A 19,217-nucleotide genomic window follows, 5' to 3' on the forward strand; every position below is an offset into this window, starting at 1 on the left:
CCCAAAAAATTTTTAACCTACTGCATCTATTTGCAACTTGTTGACCTGCCTTCTATATGTTATATTAACGCTGTACGCCATGCAGGCTTGTTGAATACGAGACAGGCGGCAAATCCATTTCAAAATGAAAAAATAATATAAACTCTGTTAAGAGGAATCTAAATTCGCTTAACGGCCGTGTGATTCACAGGGAATCGGCCAACAAAGATCATCGTGTTGGGTGCGACTCCTTTAAGAATCGTCTGTCAACGTTGCAAATACTGTATATTCTTGCTTTGACAATATGCAGAACTGTCTGGTATTTTTGGGGTTAATGCAGAGCAGAAGAGGGTGGGGGTAAAGCCCGGGAAAGAAAGAGGAAGGAAACCTTGGACCTTCACACTAATTGGGGAATGTGATATACCACAGCTAATTTAGGGAGGGAACATGCTGATAATTTAACTGCTCAGAGGAAGAGAATTTAGATCAGTGTTTCTCAACCTTGACAATGTTAAGGCATGTGGACTTCAACTCCCAGAATTCCACAGCCAGCAATGCTGGCTGTGGAATTCTGGGAGTTGAAGTCCACATGCCTTAACATTGTCAAGGTTGAGAAACACTGATTTAGATCTTAGCATAAACCTTCTGTTATGCCTGTGCCGACATTTTGAAGCAATAAAAGACTTTTAGGGAAATCAGTGCCTGGAAGTTCTTTGAAGTGTTTCGTTAGCCGGAACCATAAGATCGTCATTGCGTCCCGGTTGAGGTCGTAAAGCGAGGACCACCTGCGCAGCATCCCCTTCTTTTGGAAGCTGCCCTTGTTTTGAAGACCTCTCCTGGCCCAGCCTTCCCCTTTCTGCTTCTCATCATCATGGCATGGCTTCGCTTTGATTTCGTGACGCGCCCTCTGTGCCAGGGCTTGTCTCCGGGTGCCCCCCTCGCCCCGGCCTTGCAGTTTGTGAGCTGAGGAACTCCTGGGAATGGGAGGATGGCAGCAATGTCAGCCCTTGAGTCTTCCCAGCTCAGGAGCGGAGCTGGCTGCCTCCTGTAGCTTGTCAAGCAAGATGGCCCCAAGAGCCATTGAGTGGAAAGACAACAAGGGGGCTGAAGCGTTCCCCCCCCCCCGGGTGGCACAGCAGGGCTGCCCTGCCAGCCAGTCGGAAGGAGGTCCGTGCGATACCAGCTGCCTGCCCAGATTCTGCCTGGAGTCCCAAAGATGCTTTTTCAAGGGGTAACTGGACTTCCTTGATTCCCCCTCCCTCCCCGTGAAGAGGTTTCGCTTCTCATCCAAGGAGCTTCTTCAGTTCTGGCTGAAGGGTGGGGAATAGAAGGATTTGCTACCTTCCTTAATATATAAATAGTCCTTCGCATAAATGCTGCCGTTCCCCAACCTGGTAGCAGGAATTGGGTAGGTCTAGTCTAGTGAAAAGAAGGACTAGCGGCGATATGATGGCTGTCTTCCAATATTTGAGGGGCTGCCCCAAAGAAGAGAGGGGGGGTCCACCTCTTCTCCAAAGCGCCTGAAGGCAGGACCAGAAGGAGCGGATGGAAACTAACCAAGGAGAGAAGCAACCTGATAGTGAGGACAATTAACCAGTGGAGCAGCTTGCCACCAGAAGTTGTGGGTGCTCCATCACTGCAGGCTTTAAAGGAGAGACTGGACATTGGTCTGGAAAGGTTGGTGAGCTCTGGCATAGACAGCTTGTGAATCTCCTGGGACTAGCGCTGATGATGTTACGTAGTGGGGTCATGAAAGGTCTGCAAGAAAACAGCCAAGCTCAGAAAGCACCAAGAGCCCCACAGTCTTCCTCCTCCTCCTCCTCCTCCTCTCCATAACCCCCCCTCCCTTCTAGCACTGATGATGATCCCTAGTTGGGTTATGAAACGTCTCCAAGAAAACCACCCAGCTCAGAGAGCACCAAAGACCCCACAGTCCTCCTCCTCCTCTCCCCCTTCCTCCTCCTCCCTACAAACTCCCCTCCCTTCCAGCACTGATGACGTTTCCTAGTTGGGTCATGAAACGTCTGCAAGAAACCAACCAAGCTCAGAGAGCCCCCAGGACCCCACAAGTTCTTCTCCCTCCCTCCCTCCCTCCCTCCCTCCCTCCCTCCCTTCCTTCCTTCCTTCCTTCCTTCCTTCCTTCCTTCCTTCCTTCCTTCCTATTCTCCTTCCCACTCCCTTCTAGCACTGATGATGATCCCTAGTTGGGTCATGAAACGTCTGCAAGAAACCAACCAAGCTCAGAGAGCACCAAGGACCTCTCAGTTCTCCTCCTCCTCCTCCTCTCCGTAACCCCCCCCCTCCCTTCTAGCACTGATGATGATCCCTAGTTGGGTTATGAAACGTCTCCAAGAAAACCGCCCAGCTCAGAGAGCCCCCAGGACCCCACAGTTCAACCCTGAGCTAAAGATATTTTCCTTTTATTGGGCTAAATGTGCCCCTGGGTCTTCCTGCCTTGCCCCCCCCCCCGAAGTCAGGAGCCCCGTTCGGGTCCAGGGGCAGCCTCGGGGGGGGGGCTCCTGAGGGATCCCGGGGAGGCTGTCTGCTGACCCCTCTGCTGCTTTCTCTCGGCGCAGGTCTTCAAGCGGCACAACCCAGGTCCGGCAGAGGAGCAGGAGATGATGGAGAACCTCTTTGACTCGCTCTGCTCTTCGCTGATGCTAAGCTCCAACCGGGAGCGCTTCCTGAAGGGGGAGGGGCTGCAGCTGATGAACCTCATGCTCAGGTGAGGCAGGCCGGGCAGGCGGGGGCTCCCCTCACCCCAGGCACGGGCGGCAGCTGGGTCCCCGGGGCAGCCTCTCTCCAGAGGCTCTGGGAGGTTTCCAGAAAGAGATCGGACACCCGTTTGGCTGGAAGGGTGCAGGGTCTCCTGCTGGAGCAGGGGGCTGGACTAGATGACCTCCAAGGTCCCTTCCAGCTCTGTTATTCTGTATTCTATTCTTCCTCCTCTCATTCTCTCCCTCCCCTCCCTCTCTGACTCTTATCTTCCCTGTCCTCCCTCTCCTCTTTCTCCTGGGCCAGCCTTACTAAATGTCTGCAAGGAAACTAGCCAGCTCAGAGAGCACCCAGGACCCCACAGTCCTCCTCCTCCTCCTTCTCCTCCTCCCTTCTAGCACTGATGATGTTACCCAGTTGGGTCATGAAATGTCTGCAAGAAAACCACCAAGCTCAGAGAGCACCAAGGATGCTATAGTCTTCCTCCTCCTCCTCCTCCCTTCTAGCACTGATGATGTTCCCTAGTTGGGTCATGAAATGTCTGCAAGAAAACCACCCAGCTCAGAGAGCACCCAGGACCCCACAGTCCTCCTCCTCCTCCTCCTCCTCCTCCTCCTCCTCCTCCTCCTCCTCCTCCTCCCTTCTAGCACTGATGATGTTACCTAGTTGGGCCATGAAACGTCTGTAAGAAAACAGCCAAGCTCAGAGAGCACCCAGGACTCACATTTGCCCCCCTTCCTCCGCCTCCTCCTTCCCTTCCCCCCCCCCTGGTCATTTTGTGAGTGTCCCCTGCCTGGGTCCTTGATCGCTCAGCCGTTGTCTCCTGGGGCCACTTCCGGTTCCTGTCATCCCCTCCCCCTTTATTCCCCCACTCACCCCCTCCCCAGGCTTTACGGCAGGAAATTTTACCACCTGCCTTGTCGCATTTCGTTAAGCGAATCCTTAGAGCGGTTAAGCCAGAGGCCGGGCCGTTAAGCGAATCCAGCTTCCTCCATTGACTCTGCTCGTCAACCGGAACGCCGCAACCCTCATTAAGTCCATGCCAGTTGCCGAGCATCTGAACGTCAATCTCGGGACCGCGCTGAGGCTGCAACCGGCCCTTAAGTGTGAAAAGTGGCCATAAGTCACTTTTTTTTCCCAAGGCCGTTGTAAACAAAGCGCTGAAAATCGAGGAGTACCTGTACAGGGTTTCCTGCTTCAGCAGGGGGTTGGACTAGATGACCTCTGAGGTCCCTCCCTCTTCTCTGCCCCCCCCTGCAAGTCAGCTTTAATTAGACTCTGTTCTTCTGTTCTTCCTGTGAAAGCTTTTGCAGAGGCTGCGGCTGGCCACACAGAAATCCACTGGTTCAGTAAGTTCAGTACGGCTGGCCCGTCCGGCAGCGCCTGGGCAGCCATCAGAGGCCTCTGCACAGGTCAAAGGAAGCCAGGCTAATGGCTGCACGGCAGGGATCCCCCTCCCCAGCTTCTCTCTCTCTCTCTCTCTCTCTCTCTCTCTCTCTCTCTCTCTCTCCCCCCCCCCCCCAACCAGCCCAATCCGTCCTGTTAGTTGGGAAACACAGCCTGAAGTTAAAAACTCAGCTGGCACCTTCTCTTCTGCAGGGAAAGGCTTTCCACGTCACCCGCCAAGACATGGAGACTGCCTTTTTCTCTTAGGAGAGGAAGAGGAAGGAAGAGAAGGAGGAGAACAAGGGGGGGAGGATGAACTGTGGGGTCCCTGGTGCTCTCTGAGCTTAAGTGTTTTCTTGCAGATGTTTCATGGCCCAACTAGGGAATATCATCAATGCTAGAAGGGAGGAGGAGGGGGAAGAGGAGGAGGAGGAGGAGGAGGAGGAGAAGTGTGGGGTCCCTGGTGCTCTCTGAGCTGGGTGGATTCCTTGCAGACGCTTCATGACCCAACTAGGGAACAGTGCTAGAAGGAGGAGGAGGAGGACTGTGGGGTCCTGGGTCCTCTCTGAGCTGGGTGGTTTTCTTGCAGACATTTCATGACCCAACTAGGGAGCATCATCAGTGCTAGAAGGGGGGAGGAGGAGGACGGGGGAGAGAGGGAGGGAGGGAGGGAGGGAGGAAGGAAGGAAGGAAGGAAGGAAGGAAGGAAGGAAGGAAGGAAGGAAGGAAGGAAGGAAGGAAAAGGGAGGGAGGGAGGGAGGGAGGAAGGAAAGACAGACTGTGGGGTCCTTGGTGCTCTCTGAGCTGGGTGGTTTTCTTGCAGACCTTTCATGATCCATCTAGGGAACATCCTCAGTGCTAGACGGGAGTGGAGTTTGTAGGGAGGAGGAGGAGGAGGAAATTTTGGGCCCAGTTGTTGTAACACGAGGACCCCTTGTACCATTTCCGACCAATGGCTCTCCAGTCTCGTCTTGAAAACCCTCCCGGATTGGCGCACTTACAACTGTTGGGAGTGAAGCCGTTCCACTGATTAACCGCTCGGAGACTCCAAATTGGGGCATCAATGCAGAAATTTCTTTTCATGAGCCGCTTGGCGGGATGTTCACCTAGCAGAATAGGATCCCAGGCCCTGTTTTGCAAAGCAGGCCCCTTTGGCAAGTGTCGCTCAAGGCAGAGAGCTTGGGTTAGGGCAGGGGTGGGCAGTTGTGACCCCCCTTAGGACCTGTGGACTTCGACTCAGGCTGGCTCAGGAATTCTGGGAGTCAAAGTCCACAGCTCCTCATAAAGCCCCGTGATTAAGATGAACTGCCTGCCCTCGGATAGTACAAATATTTCAAATTAAAAAAAACAACCTTGGACAGATCGGTCAAACCATCCATCGATCTCTAAAAGCCCGAATTTAAATTGCCATGAATATTCCAGGGATCAGCTCCTTGCAGCTGCCGGAGCACTGATCAATATGCAATTGCTTCTTCCAAAGAAACAGAGACCTTAATTGCAACAGGAGCGGTGGGTGCTCCCTGGCTGGAGATTTTCAAGAAAATATTCGTTGTGGAAGGGAGGATGACTCCTGCCTTGGACAGGGGGTGGATTAGAAGAATGGAATGGAATGGAATGGAATGGAATAGGAATAGGATAAGAAATAGAATAAGAAATAGAATAGAATTAGAATAAGAATAAATATAAAATACAAAGAATGGAATGGAGTGGAATGGAATGGAATGGAATGGAATAGAAATATAGAATAGAATAGAATAGAATAGAATAGAATAGAATAGAATAGAATAGAATAGAATAGAATAGAATAGAATAGAATAGAATAGGGAATGGGAATGGAATGGAATAGAATAGAAATATAGAATGGAAATACGCAATAGAATAGAACAGAATAGAATAGAAATACAGAACAGAATAGAATAGAATAGAATAGAATAGAATAAGAAATAGAATAAGAAATAGAATAAAAATAGAATATAATTAGAATAAGAATAAATATAAAATACAAAGAATGAAATGGAGTGGAATGGAATGGAATAGAATAGAATAGAATAGAATAGAATAGAAATATAGAATAGAATAGAAATATAGAATGGAATGGAATAGAATAGAATAGAATAGAATAGAATAGAATAGAATAGAATAGAAATATAGAATAGTATAGCATAGAATAGAAAAGAATAGAATAGAATTAAGAATAGAATAGAAATTGTTGTTAGTATTTGAGTTAAAGTATTTTAGGGATTTGGTTATTGGTATAGTTGGTTAAGCTTAGTTAGAATTTGTTTGCTTATTTATTAACCCTATAATCAGCTCTGGGAAGTGAGGGGGGCGGGTTGGGGTGGGGGGGAGGGAGGGAGGGCTATTGTATTGTAATAATAAATTTGTATAAAACTTTTCAATAAAAAAAAGAATAGAATAGAAATATAGAATTAAGAATAGAATAGTAGAAATATAGAATAGAAATATAATAGAATAGAAATATAGAATAGAATAGAATAGAATAGAATAGAAATATAGAATAGAATAGAATAGAAATATAGAATAGCATACAATACAATAGAATACAATAGAATAATAACTTTATTGTCACTTTGAATGTACACTAATCAGCATACATTAAAATGAAAATTTGTTACCCTCAGCTCTCAAAGGGTCACACCTACAATATACACTACATAAATATGACATACGTACGTACGTACGTACAGAATTATGCATATACCCACAATTCTGTATTTTTTCAAGGTCCCTTCCGGCTATAGGATCCAACTTTGTTTAGCCTTTTAACTTGTTTCATTTTCAAGATGGGGCAAGCAGGCTTGGAAACAGAAGAAGAGAGTTGGAAGGGACCTCAGAGGTCTTCTAGTCCAACCCCCCCCTCTCTCTCTGTGTGTGTGTGTGTGTGTGTGTGCGTGCGTGTTTGTGTGTGTGTGTGTTGGGAGAGGAGCAGAGTAAATCCCGGTTCCTCGCTTCCAACAGGCTGCCCTTCGGAGCTCTGAAAAGTTAAACTGGCTAAACGTACTTGGGATAGAGAAGCCATCCGACAAAAATGTAACAAGAAAAATCGAGTGAAAGATAAAATGGAAGCAGGCAGTCTTCAACATACGGCCACAGCTGAGCCCCAGATTTATGTTAAGTGACAAATTTCTTCAGGGAGCTCTGCCCCCTTTGACGACTTTCCTTGCCCCCTTTGTTGCATCGGTTAAGTTAGCAACACGGTCGTTAAATGAACCTGCCTCCTCCCCCATCGAGTTTGATGTCAGAAGGTCGCAAAAAAGGGGGAATCACATGACCCCCTGGGGACGCTGCGACCATCATAAATCTGAGTCGGTTACCAAGCGTCTGAATTTTGATCACGTGGCCCTGGGGAACGCTGCGACGGCCGTAAGTGTGAAAAACGCTCCAAAGTCGCTTTTTTCAGGGCCCCTGCAACTCCGAACGGTCACTAAACAAACAGTTGTAAGTCGGGGACTGTCTGTAAAGCTCCAGGGAGAGAGATTTATATTTTTCTCTCTCTTTTGAGACATTCATTAGCCCCTCCGGCTAGGAAGGAAAAGCAGGGCCGTCCTTGTGAAGGAGCGTAAACGGGTTCTGGAGGCAAAACTCCATTTTTCTCTGGCAGGAAACACACAGCCACGTAAGTGGGGGAATTGAAATGGGGGGGGGAGTTTAAGGGGTTGGGCAGGGGCGTTTGGGAGGCTGACCTTTCCCGTCCATCTCCAGCACAGAAAGCAGGCCAGCCGGAGGGCTGAGAAAGGCCGAGTCCACCGAGAGGTTCTGTGGACAGCTGGACTTGAACCCAGAGCAACTCTGACCCGCCTTCATGAGTTGTTGGCTGGTTTGCCTGCTTGCTTGCTTGCTTACTCATTTTTGCAATATTTGTAGGCTTCTCCACCTCTCACACGCAAACACAAAATCCTGCAGAAAAGATTATTTGTTCTCCAAACAAGCCAAGAGAAGAAGTGCATAGATTCAGTTGAGGAAAAAGCAGGAAATAGCTCTGAAGAGACATAATTATAACCAGGTCCCTTAAAAGGATCCCTCTCTGGGGGGCTAGAAAAAGTAAATGCTTACCATACATTAAACAAACTAAATCACAGTAGACTAAATGGAATTGAATGGAATGGAATAGAATAGAATAGTGTAGAGTAGAGTAGAATAGAGTAGAGTAGAGTAGAATAGGAATAGGAATAGAATAGAGTAGAGTAGGAATAGAATAAGAGTAAAATTAGAATAGAGTAGGAATAGAATAAGAGTAAAATAGAATAGAATAGAATAGAATAGAATAGAATAGAATAGAATAGAATAGAAAATATGGAATGGAATAGAATAGAATAGAAAATATAGAATAGAATAGAAAAGAAAAGAAAATATGGAATGGAATGGAATGGAATAGAGCTGGAAGGGACCGTCATAAATATGAAACATTCCTTTTTCTTTTCCTCTTCCTCCCCCTCCTCCCCTCTCCTCCTCCCCCCCCCACCTCTGCAAACTCCTCTCCCTTCTAACTTTGATGACTTTACCTAGTTGGGCCATGAAACATCTGCAAGAAAACCACCCAGCTCAGGGAGCACCAGGGACCCCCACAGCCTTCATCCTCCTCCCCCTTCCCCCTCCTTCCTCTTCCTCCTCCTCCCTTCTATCACTGATGACGTTCCCTAGTTGGGTCATGAAACGTCTGCAAGAAAACCAGCCAGCTCAGAGAGCACCTGGGATCCCCACAGCCTTCCTCCTTTTCCCCCATCCCCCTCCTTCCTCCTCCTTCCTCCTCCTCCTCCTCCCTCCTAGCACTGATGACGTTCCCTAGTTGGGTCATGGAACGTCTGCATGAAAGCCACCCAGCTCAGAGAGCACCCAGGACCCCCACGGTCTTCATCCTGCCCCTCCCCGGCCAAGCCCAGGCTCATTGACCCGCCTCTCCTCTCCTCCGCAGAGAGAAGAAGATCTCCAGGAGCAGCGCCCTGAAGGTCCTGGACCACGCCATGATCGGGCCGGAGGGGGCCGACAACTGCCACAAGTTCGTGGACATCCTGGGCCTTCGTACCATCTTCCCGCTCTTCATGAAGTCCCCCAAAAAGGCCAAGAAGGTGGGCACCTCCGAAAAGGAGCACGAAGGTAGGAATTCCTCCCCTTCCGCTCTTCCCGGGGCAGGTGCCCTCAAAAGGAGGGCCTGATCCTGCCACGCCCGGTCAGTTTCTCCTCCTGTGGGCAGAGCCAGCCGGGAAAGAAAGCCGGGAGGCAGCTGGGCTGCTCCTCCTTGTCGTTCTAACTCCCTCCCTGCTCACTGGGTGTCTAATTAGCTCCGGCATCTGTGCCCCTCTGCGCCCGAGGTTTGAAGCTGTCTCTTTGATGCCAGCTCTTTGGAAAAAAGCCATCCACCCACCTCCGAATGTCACCTCCAAAGCCTCGCATTTGTGCCTCCCGGCACTGAAGTGTGACATGAACATCAGGCAGCGCAGACACAAATTGCTGGTGGCTCCGTGTGGCATTCTCGCTTTGCTTCCGCTGAGTCCCCAGAGGTGGGTGGGGTGGGTTGGGGTGGGGGAACATCCAGGTTTCCCTTCGTCAGCCTGAACAGCTGGTGGTTTCAACCCGGGTCGGTCACGAGGAATAGCGAGGCTGGGACGAAAGACGGAATAGGGACACCTCCCTGGACAGTTGTTTCCAGAAACAGGCCAAAAGGTGTGTGATTTGTTGCACTGGGGACGAAGTGGGACGCAAATTGTTCGCCTAGGGCCCAGGGGTAGGCAACCTTGGCTTTTTAATGACTGGTGGACTTCAACTCCCAGAATTCCTGAGCCAGCATGGGGGAACTATGGCCCCCTCATGACTGGTGGACTTCAACTCCCAGAATCCCTGAGCCAGCATGGCTCAGTTTCGAAACCCCTCCCAGGAATTCTGGGAGTTGAAGTCCATGAGTCATAAAAGAGCCAAGGTTGCCTACCCCTGGCCTAAGAAGTGGGCCTTGACTTCCTTTGTGCTGAATATTTGCTCTGTCTCCCCCCCCCCCAAAAAAGAAGATGAACAGAGAGGGGAAAAGATATACAGTATATTGGCTTTGTGGTGTTTTCTGAAGTTGTGGTCCTTTCTGCTAAGAGTTGCTTGGTGTGCCGAATTTATGGGTGGGATTCGCAAGAAATGAATATTCCAGGTTGAATGTCTATAGAGATTCTCCATCGTCCAGATCATGGTTGTCACAAAGGCGCTTTTCTAAAAGTCAATTGGACTTGCTTGGTAATAATAATAATAGTAGTAGTAGTAGTAGTAATAATAATAATAATAATAATAATAATAATAATAATAATAATAATAAGCCATTAGTCAATGGCAAAAGGTAGCCTTACTAGGAACTGCTTCCATCCTGCGACGATACCTGTAATACCATCGGACATCCACATCTGCCTATCCCAGGTCCTGGGTAAGGACTCGATAGGTAGACAAAATGCCCAATCCAGTCTGAACATCTGGCTGACTGTGCGATGATCCATAATAGTAGTAGTAGTAGTGGTAGTAGTAGTAGTAGTGATGATGGAAGGGACCTTGGAGGTCATCTAGTCCAACCCCCTGCTCAGGCAGGAGACCCTATACCATTTCAGACACAAATGGCTGTCCAGTCTCTTCTTAAGGACCTGCAATGATGGAGCACCCACAACTTCTGGAGGCAAACAGTTCCACTGGTTAATTGTTCTCACAGTCAGGAAATTCCTCCTTAATTCCAAGTTGCTTCTCTCCCTGATCAGTTTCCATCCATTGCTTCTTGTCCTGCCTTCAGGTGCTTTGGAGAATAGCTTGACTCCCTCTTCTTTGGGGCAGCCCCTCAGATACTGGACCACGGCTATCACGTCCCCCCTCGTCCTTCCTTCCATTAAACTAGACATATCCAATTCCAGCAACCGTTCCTTGTATGTTTCAGCCTCCAGTCCCCTGATCATCTTTGTTGCTCTTCTCTGCACTCTTTCCAGAGTCTCAACATCTTTTTTACATCGTGGTGACCAAAACTGGATGCCATATTCCAAGTGTGGCCTTACCAAGGCCTTGTAAAGTGGTGTTAACACTTCACCTGATCCCGATTCGATCCCTCTGTTGATGCAGAGGGATAGAATCCCTTTGCATTAACTTTTTTTCCTTGAAAAGGTTTCGCTTTTTCATCCAAGAAGCTAGAACTGAAGAAGCTTCTTGGATGAGAAGCAAAAGGTTTTCAAAGGGAAAAAAAAACCTCCAAGAAAGTTGAGTTCCAAAGGAGAAACGTTGTGAGTCTCGCAGGCAGAAGAAATATTAATCCCCCGTCAGGATTAAGAGGAACTAAGCCTCAGGAAAGAGACTGCGCAAGCAGTTTGATGGAGAGTGGAAAGAATTGACGTTGCCAGCGACACAGCAATATGTGAAGTTCACTAATGAGAAGAGTTTAAAAAGGATTCTTGGTGGAATGGATGAAAGGAGGAAAAGTGTAGGTGAGGAAGGAATGCATTCCAGAGGAACGACAGGAGCCGAAAACGAGACATCAGGTGAATAGAGAGAGAAAGATCAGTGTAGTCAAAACAAAATAAGGAATGGTTTGAGATTAAAAGATGGCAAGAAAATGCGGAACAGTTCTGGTGGAAACAAAATAATAATAATTTGGAAGTAGGTAAAAAGAACTAAACATGAAGTTTTCGGAGAAGCAGTGGAATTTACAAATAAGAGAGTAAAAATCCACATCTGAAAGTATGACGAAAAAATAGAGAGAGATTTTTACGGGAATAAATATAATATCTTGAAGTCTGGAAGCAAAATGAAATATTCAAGCGTATCCAACTCTGGCCACTTTAAGACTTGTGGACTTCAACTCCCAGAATTCCCAAGGTAGCCTTGAATTCTGGGAGTTGAAGTCCACAAGTCTTAAAGTGGCCAGGGTTGGACACCCTTGAATATTTCATTTTGCTTCCAGACTTCAACAATATTATATTTATTCCCATAAAAACCTCTGAATGTTAGTATCTGGGGGGGGGAAATAATGAAAATAATTCTTTCTTTCTGCTATGATTATAGTTTGACCAAACACTAGTGGACTCTGTGCAGGATACAACCACAATATGCCTCCAAAGCATGCTAATAGTAAAAAACAACATTTTTTAAAAAAAATGATACAAAAGGACTGTTTGCTTAACCTCACAGCCAAATGCCTACTTCTGTTTTGGCCTGTTGTAAAAATCCTTGTAAAGTAGGATTGTAAAGTAAATACTTTGCTTTGTAAAGTATCTCCCTGGGGAAGATCTCTCCATTAAAAATGGGCCACCCTGCAGAGGGTTTGTTACGTGGCACCTTCCCTTCCCAAATCTGCAGGGGATGCTCTCTAAATAGCCCGAATGCCCGGACAGAACCAATGTTGTCAAGTTGTTGCCTTGCGCATCCCAGTGCTGTGCTCTAAAAGGCTTTGGTGACTTAGCACTTCAGAATTGGTCCAGTGACTACTAGTAATCAATACAGCTTCAGAAATGATGTTGATTCTTGTTTGATGAGGTTGACTTAACTGGAAGTGGGCTGCCCATTGGATGGATGGATGGAGGGGTGGGTAGATGGATGGATGGATGAATGGATGGATTGAGTTTATACACCACCCATATCCCTATCCAAAGTGACCCCGGGTGGCCTACAGCACAGTAAAATCAGGAATACAGTAGAATAGAGTAGAGAGTAGAGTAGAGTAGAATAGAATAGAATAGAATAGAATAGTATTAGAAATAAGAATAGAATAGAATAGAATAGAAATAACAGATTGTAGAATAGAATAGAATAGAATAGAATAGAATAGAATAGGAATAGAATAGGAATAGGAATAGGAATAGAATAGTATTAGAAATAAGAATAGAATAGAATAGAATAGAATAGAATAGAATAGAATAGAATAAAAATAACAGATTGTAGAATAGAATAGAATAGAATAGAATAGAATAGAATAGAATAGAATAGGAATAGAATAGGAATAGGAATAGAATAGTATTAGAAATAAGAATAGAATAGAATAGAATAGAATAGAATAGAATAAAAATAACAGATTGTAGAATAGAATAGAATAGAATAGAATAGAAATAACAGATTGTAGAATAGAATAGAATAGAATAGAATAGAATAGAATAGAATAGAATAGAATAGAATAGGAATAGGAATAGAATAGTATTAGAAATAAGAATAGAATAGAATAGAATAGAATAGAATAGAATAGAATAAAAATAACAGATTGTAGAATAGAATAGAATAGAATAGAATTAGAAATAAGAATAGAATAGAATAGAATAGAAATAACAGATTGTAGAATAGAATAGAATAGAATAGAATAGAATAGAATAGAATAGAATAGAATAGAATAGAATAGAATAGAGCTGGAAGGGACCTTGGAGGTCTTCTAGTCCAGCCCCCTGCTCAAGCAGGAGAACCTATACCACCTCAGACATGTGACTGTCCAGTCTTTTCTTAAAAACCTACAGTGATGGAGCACCCACAATTTCTGGAGGCAAGCTGTTCCACTGGTTAATTGTCCTCACTGTCAGGAAGTTTCTCCTTAATTCCAGGTTGCTTCTCTCTTTGATCAGTTTCCAACCATTTATTCTCGTCCTTCCCTCTGGTGCTTTGGAGAATAGTTTGACCCCCTCTTCTCCTTTGGGGCAGCCCCTCAGATACTGGACCACTGCTATCATGTCACCCCCATTTCTTCTTTTCTTTAGATTGGCCAAACCCAAGTCCTGCAGCTGTTCTTTGTATGTTTTCGTCTCCAGGCCTGTAAAACACCTTAGTTGCTCTTCTCTGCCCTTTTTCCAAACTCTCAACATCTTTTTTGTATCACGGTAACCCAAATTGGTTGCAGGAATATAAAATGGCGTGAATATTAAAATTGACAGGAACTGCCACAGGAACTAAAACAAACTTAAACAGGAACTCGGATTAGCAGGAAATTTGGCATCCACTGTCCCTCCCGGGCTGCCTCCAAAGCCAGTTAGGAGAACATTGAATAAATGACTAGGCTGCAGGTGTAGACGGTGTATCTAGAGAAGGGCTGCAGCGGGAATGCAATAGTTGTGCCACTTGCTTGAGGTGTTTGGAGAGGCCGTGCCTGTCACTGGTAGTTGCAAGAAAGGTGTTCATTCTTTTCTTCTTCTTCTTCTTGTTAGTTGCAAAGTCGTGTCTGACCCATCGCAACCCCATGGACAACGTTCCTCCAGGCCTTCCCGTCCTCTACCATCTTCTGCAGTCCATTGAAGCTCATGCCTCCTGCTTCAGGGACTCCATCCAGCCCCCTCCTTCTCTGTCGTCCCCTTCTTCTCTTGCCCTCCGTCTTCTCGTTAGGTGGATGGATGGATGGATGGATGGATGGATGGATGGATAGATAGATAGATAGATAGATAGATAGATAGATAGATAGATAGATATGGATAGATAGATGTTGTTAGTTGCGAAGTCGTATCTGACCCATCGCGACCCCCTGGACCACCACGTTCCTCCAGGCCTTCCCGTCCTCTACCATCTTCTGGAGTCCATTGAAGCTCACTCCTGCTGCTTCAGTGACTCCCTCCAGCCACCTCATCCTCTGTCGTCCCCTTCTTCTCTTGCCCTCCGTCTTTCCCATCATCGGGCTCTTCTCCAGTGAGGCCTTCCAAAGGACTTGAGTTTCCACTTCAGGATCTGGCCTTCCAAAGAGCAGTTGGGGTTGATCTCCTCTAGGACTAAAGTTTGCAAGAGCAAATGCGACAGCTGCAGGGGGATCCCTTTGCTGCAGAAGGAGACAAGGAACAAGAGGTTGAAATGGCAGCTGCTTGAGAAGGACGGGAAAGAGGAAGAGCACAGGCTGATTTAGAGAAAGCACTTGCGATTAAGCAAATAACAGGATAATTTGCCTGTTCAAAGGAAAGATTGGGTCGGGGCTGGGGGCTGAGCCAGTGGCTGGCCTGAATTATAAAAGAGAGTTTTTTTAAAAAAAAAACACAAAACAGGTGAGCTGTGCTGTCTGGGGGGATGCAAGGAGGACCAAGGTACGAAACTTAAGGAGGAAAAAAGGAGTGGGGGGAGGGCAGGAAGGAGAAGACTCGGTAAGGTGTGGCTGGACGCAGTAGAAATCTTCAAAAAGAATAAAATGAGGATAGAGCTGGAAGGGACCTCAGAGGTCTTGTAGTCCACCCCCCCTGCTCAAGCAGGAGAGCCTGTATCCCTTCGGACAGGGGGCTGTCCAGTCTTTAAACAATAGAAGGCGATGCACTGGTGGTCCTTGACTTTTGTGTTCATTTACTGACTGTTGAAAAGGGACCGATGGCCGTTTTTCCACCCTTAACGACCGTCGCAGCGTCCTCACAGCCGTGTGATCAAGATTTGGATGCTGGGCAACTGGTTTCATATTTATGACGGTTGCAGTGTCTTGGGGAGGGGGTCATGTGACCCCCTTTTGTGACCTTCTGACAAAGTCTGTGGGGGAGAAGCCAAATTCACAGCCGTGGGGCTGGCTTAATGACTGCAGGGATTCCCTTAAGAACTATGGCAGGGAAGGTCGTAAAGTGAAGCGAAACTCACTTTACGGCCGTCTCACTTAGCAACGGAAATGTTGGGCTTTGTTAGGATGGTAAGTTGAGAACCAGCTGTACAGATGGCCCTTGACGTGAATAGAATGGAGGCTAGAATTTCTGTCACTAAGTGAGACAGTTATGAAGGAGGTCATGCTGCATTACAATGTTAAAGCAAACTTAGCTTTCGCTGGTCTACTGCCAACGTCTTCAGAGTAAAGCATATATATATATCTACACACACACACATACAAACACCCAGGCACAGTCTCACACACACACACACACACACACACACACACACACAACTCGTGGACCACCATATAAACTTGTGGACCACCTGTACAGGAAATATATATATATATATATATATATATATATATATATATATATATATATATATATATCGCAAAGACCTACATACAAACACCCGCGAAAACCTCAGAAAATATATATCATAAATATATATATATCCCTTGCAAATGATAGTTTGAGATTGCAGGTATCTCCAGCCCCTGTGAGGACTTTCCTGAAACCTCACTTAATTCAAAAGCACAAAGAAAAATGAGGAGACAGTTAAGCACATTCAGGAAAGTCTTAAGTTTATCTCACCAAGAGATAAAAGAGAACTGAGGTTGCAGAAGGGAGAGAAAACTCCAGCCAGAATAAATTTACTTGTCTCTTTGCAAATTCAAACTAGTGAGAATCAGGGGACAACTTGCCGCACGAGAAAGAGAATATAAAATAGAATAGAAAAGAGTAGAGTAGAATAGAATAGAATAGAACAGATATAGAATAGAATAGAATAGAATAGAATAGAATAGAATAGAATAGAATAGAATAGAATAGAATAGAATGGAATAGAACATATAAAATAGAATAGAAATAGAGTAGAGTAAGTAGAATAGAATAGAATAGAATAGAATAGAATAGAATAGAATAGAATATGGAATAGAATAGAATAGAATGGAATAGAACATATAGAATAGAATAAAAATAGAGTAGAGTAAGTAGAATAGAATAGAATAGAATAGAAAATATGGAATAGAATAGAATAGAATAGAATAGAATAACAACAGAATAAGAGCAGAACAGAATAACAATAGAATAAGAATGGAACGGAACAGAATAGAATAGAATAGAATAGAATAGAATAGAATAGAATAGAATAGAATGGAATAGAACATATAGAATAGAATAAAAATAGAGTAGAGTAAGTAGAATAGAATAGAATTCAGAATAGAATATAGAATAGAACAGAAATAGAATATAGAATAGAATAACAGAACAGAATAAGAACAGAACAGAATAAGAATAGAATAGAATTCAAAATAGAATATAGAAGAGAAATAGAATATAGAATAGAATAGAATTCAGAATAGAATATAGAATAGAACAGAACAGAAATAGAAATAGAAATAATAGATATAGAATAGAATTCAGAATAGAGTAGAATATCTTTATTGTCATTGAGCAACTCACAACGAAATTTAGTGCTGTCCACAGGGCACACTCCATCCAAATAAAAACCACAAATAAGAACATACATTACACACACACACATCCTTCACATTCTATTCACCATTGCGCTGCCGCCCCTAATATTGTACTTCAACTATATACAGTGGTATTTAATATGGTTGCAGCTGTGGGATAAAAAAACTATTTTTCAGCCTCTTTGTCTTTGTTTTTATTATCCTGCACTGTTTGCCAGACAGTAATAGTTCAAAAAAAAAAGAATGTCCAGGATGAGATGAGTCTTTGGGAATATTTTGAGCTTTCCTAGGACAATGGGAACTGTACAGTTTGTCTGTGGGGGGGGGGGGCAGAGGAGAGGGCAGCCAACAATCCTCTGAGCGATGGTAGTGACCCTCTGGAGCGCTTTGCTATCGGCTACTGTGCAGCCAACAAACCATAAACGGCCCTTGCCTCCCCCCAACGACCCTGAATCAACCAGAACGTTGCCCCCTTTGCTTTCTACTCAACATGAGTATTTTTAGTCTAGTGAACACAATCCCTCAAGCAGCCCCCCCTTTGCCTACAATTTCCACCTGCAGCAATTTCCTGCCCTTCATCATCCACTTTCCGTGCTCAGCTGGCGCTTCCAGCAGGCTTTTTAGCTTCAAAACATGAAATCTTAAAACTCTGCAAGATGACAAGACGTCAATAAAAAAACACATCCCTACATCCCTACGTGGGTCCTTTCCCAGGACGCTGCCTTCTCTTGCTTTGAAATCAAGCCGCGGTCTTTGACGGCTGCACAAACCCGAATACCTTAAAAAAAACAAAACAATTTATTTTATTTTTTTTGTGCTGAGGTTTTTCTCTTCCCCTCCTTTTCTCAGTCTAACGGGCTCTTACCTTGTTCTGCGACCAAGTCGGACCGCCCAGGGACCCCGTGCTAATTTTCCCCTTTAATTGCTCGTTTTAATTAGAGCGATTCCCCAGCAGCGGCAGCCGTTATCATCCCTCCAAGTAGCCTCCACGCTCCTCCTCCATCCAGCGGCCAGGGATATCCTGTCATCTCAGCCATATGACTGTCCTGATTTACGGGGAGGCCTTTTGCAAACTGCTCAGCTGTTTCCGCAGGTTTTGGTTCCGGCTCCTTAACTGGGAAATGGAAACCCGCCCTGGATATTGGGGGGGGGGGCTGACATTTCGGCCAGGCTGCAAACACAGCTAGTCCTCTGACTTACGGCCACCGTGGAGCCCCAGATTTCCGTTGCTAAGCGAGACGGTTCTTAAGCAAATCTTGCCTCATTTTAACGGCCTTTTTCGCCACTGCAGCGAATCACTGCAATGGATGAGTTAGTAATCCGGTCGTTAAGTGGATCTGGCTTGCCCCACTGACTTTCCTTGTCAGGAGTTGGCTGGGGAATTCTGGGAGTTGAAGTCCTCAAGTCTTAAAAGTTCCAAGGTTGGATAGCCCCTGGCATAGGCTCTCCTGCTTGAGCAGGGGGTTGGACTGGAAGACCTCCAAAGGTCCCTTCCAATTATCTTATTCTGTTATTCAAGACCATCAGAAGGGATAATGTACGTAGCATCCCGTGTGGTCCAAGAGCCACAGAATCCATGCTGTAGAGCACGGCATTCAACTGCTCGCTCAGTGGCCCGTTGTGTTAAACAAGGATGCAAATGTGTACATCTTGGCGACTCGGTTGCTAGCTCCGGATGCCACCAACCCTGAGCTGCCTCTGCTCTGGCTCTTTGTGGGGGGGATTCCAGGACCCTCAGCCCACCCCTCCCCAGTGACACCTTCCAGTGGGGGTCAAAGGAACTTTTGATTGGGGCTCTGCCTGCCATGGGTGAGTCTGCCCAGGCCTTCCTTCCTTCCTTCCTTCCTTCCTTCCTTCCTTCCTTCCTTCCTTCCTTCCTTCCTTCCTTCCTTCCTTCTTTCCTCCCTCCCTCCTTTCTTTCTTTCTTTCTTTCTCTTCCGTTATTCCTTCCTTTCTGTGTCCCTCTCTCACTCTATTCTTCCTTCCTTCCTCACACTCTCCCTCCTTCCATCCATTCTTTCTCCCTCGCTCTCTCCCTCTCTTCTTTCTTTCTATCTTTCTTTTCTTTCCTTTGTCCCTGTCCCTTCCACTTTTTCTCCTTCCCTCCCTCCCTCCC

General features: G+C 45.9%; 1 protein-coding gene across 1 annotated transcript in view; it reads left to right on the forward strand.

Annotated features, from left to right (window-relative positions):
• The window catches only part of CTNNBL1 (catenin beta like 1), a 70,934-nt gene that overhangs the window by 15,447 nt on the left and 36,270 nt on the right, over positions 1-19,217 (forward strand). The window contains exons 6-7 of the mRNA XM_039368192.1: positions 2,556-2,704; positions 9,014-9,195. Coding sequence (XP_039224126.1) covers positions 2,556-2,704; positions 9,014-9,195 — 331 coding nt within the window. The remainder of the gene's footprint in view (positions 1-2,555; positions 2,705-9,013; positions 9,196-19,217) is intronic.

The sequence above is a fragment of the Crotalus tigris genome, unplaced genomic scaffold (genome assembly GCF_016545835.1).
Source record: "Crotalus tigris isolate CLP2741 ecotype Arizona unplaced genomic scaffold, ASM1654583v1 scf7180000020719.984301794:720406, whole genome shotgun sequence".
Taxonomy (NCBI): Eukaryota; Metazoa; Chordata; class Lepidosauria; order Squamata; family Viperidae; genus Crotalus; species Crotalus tigris.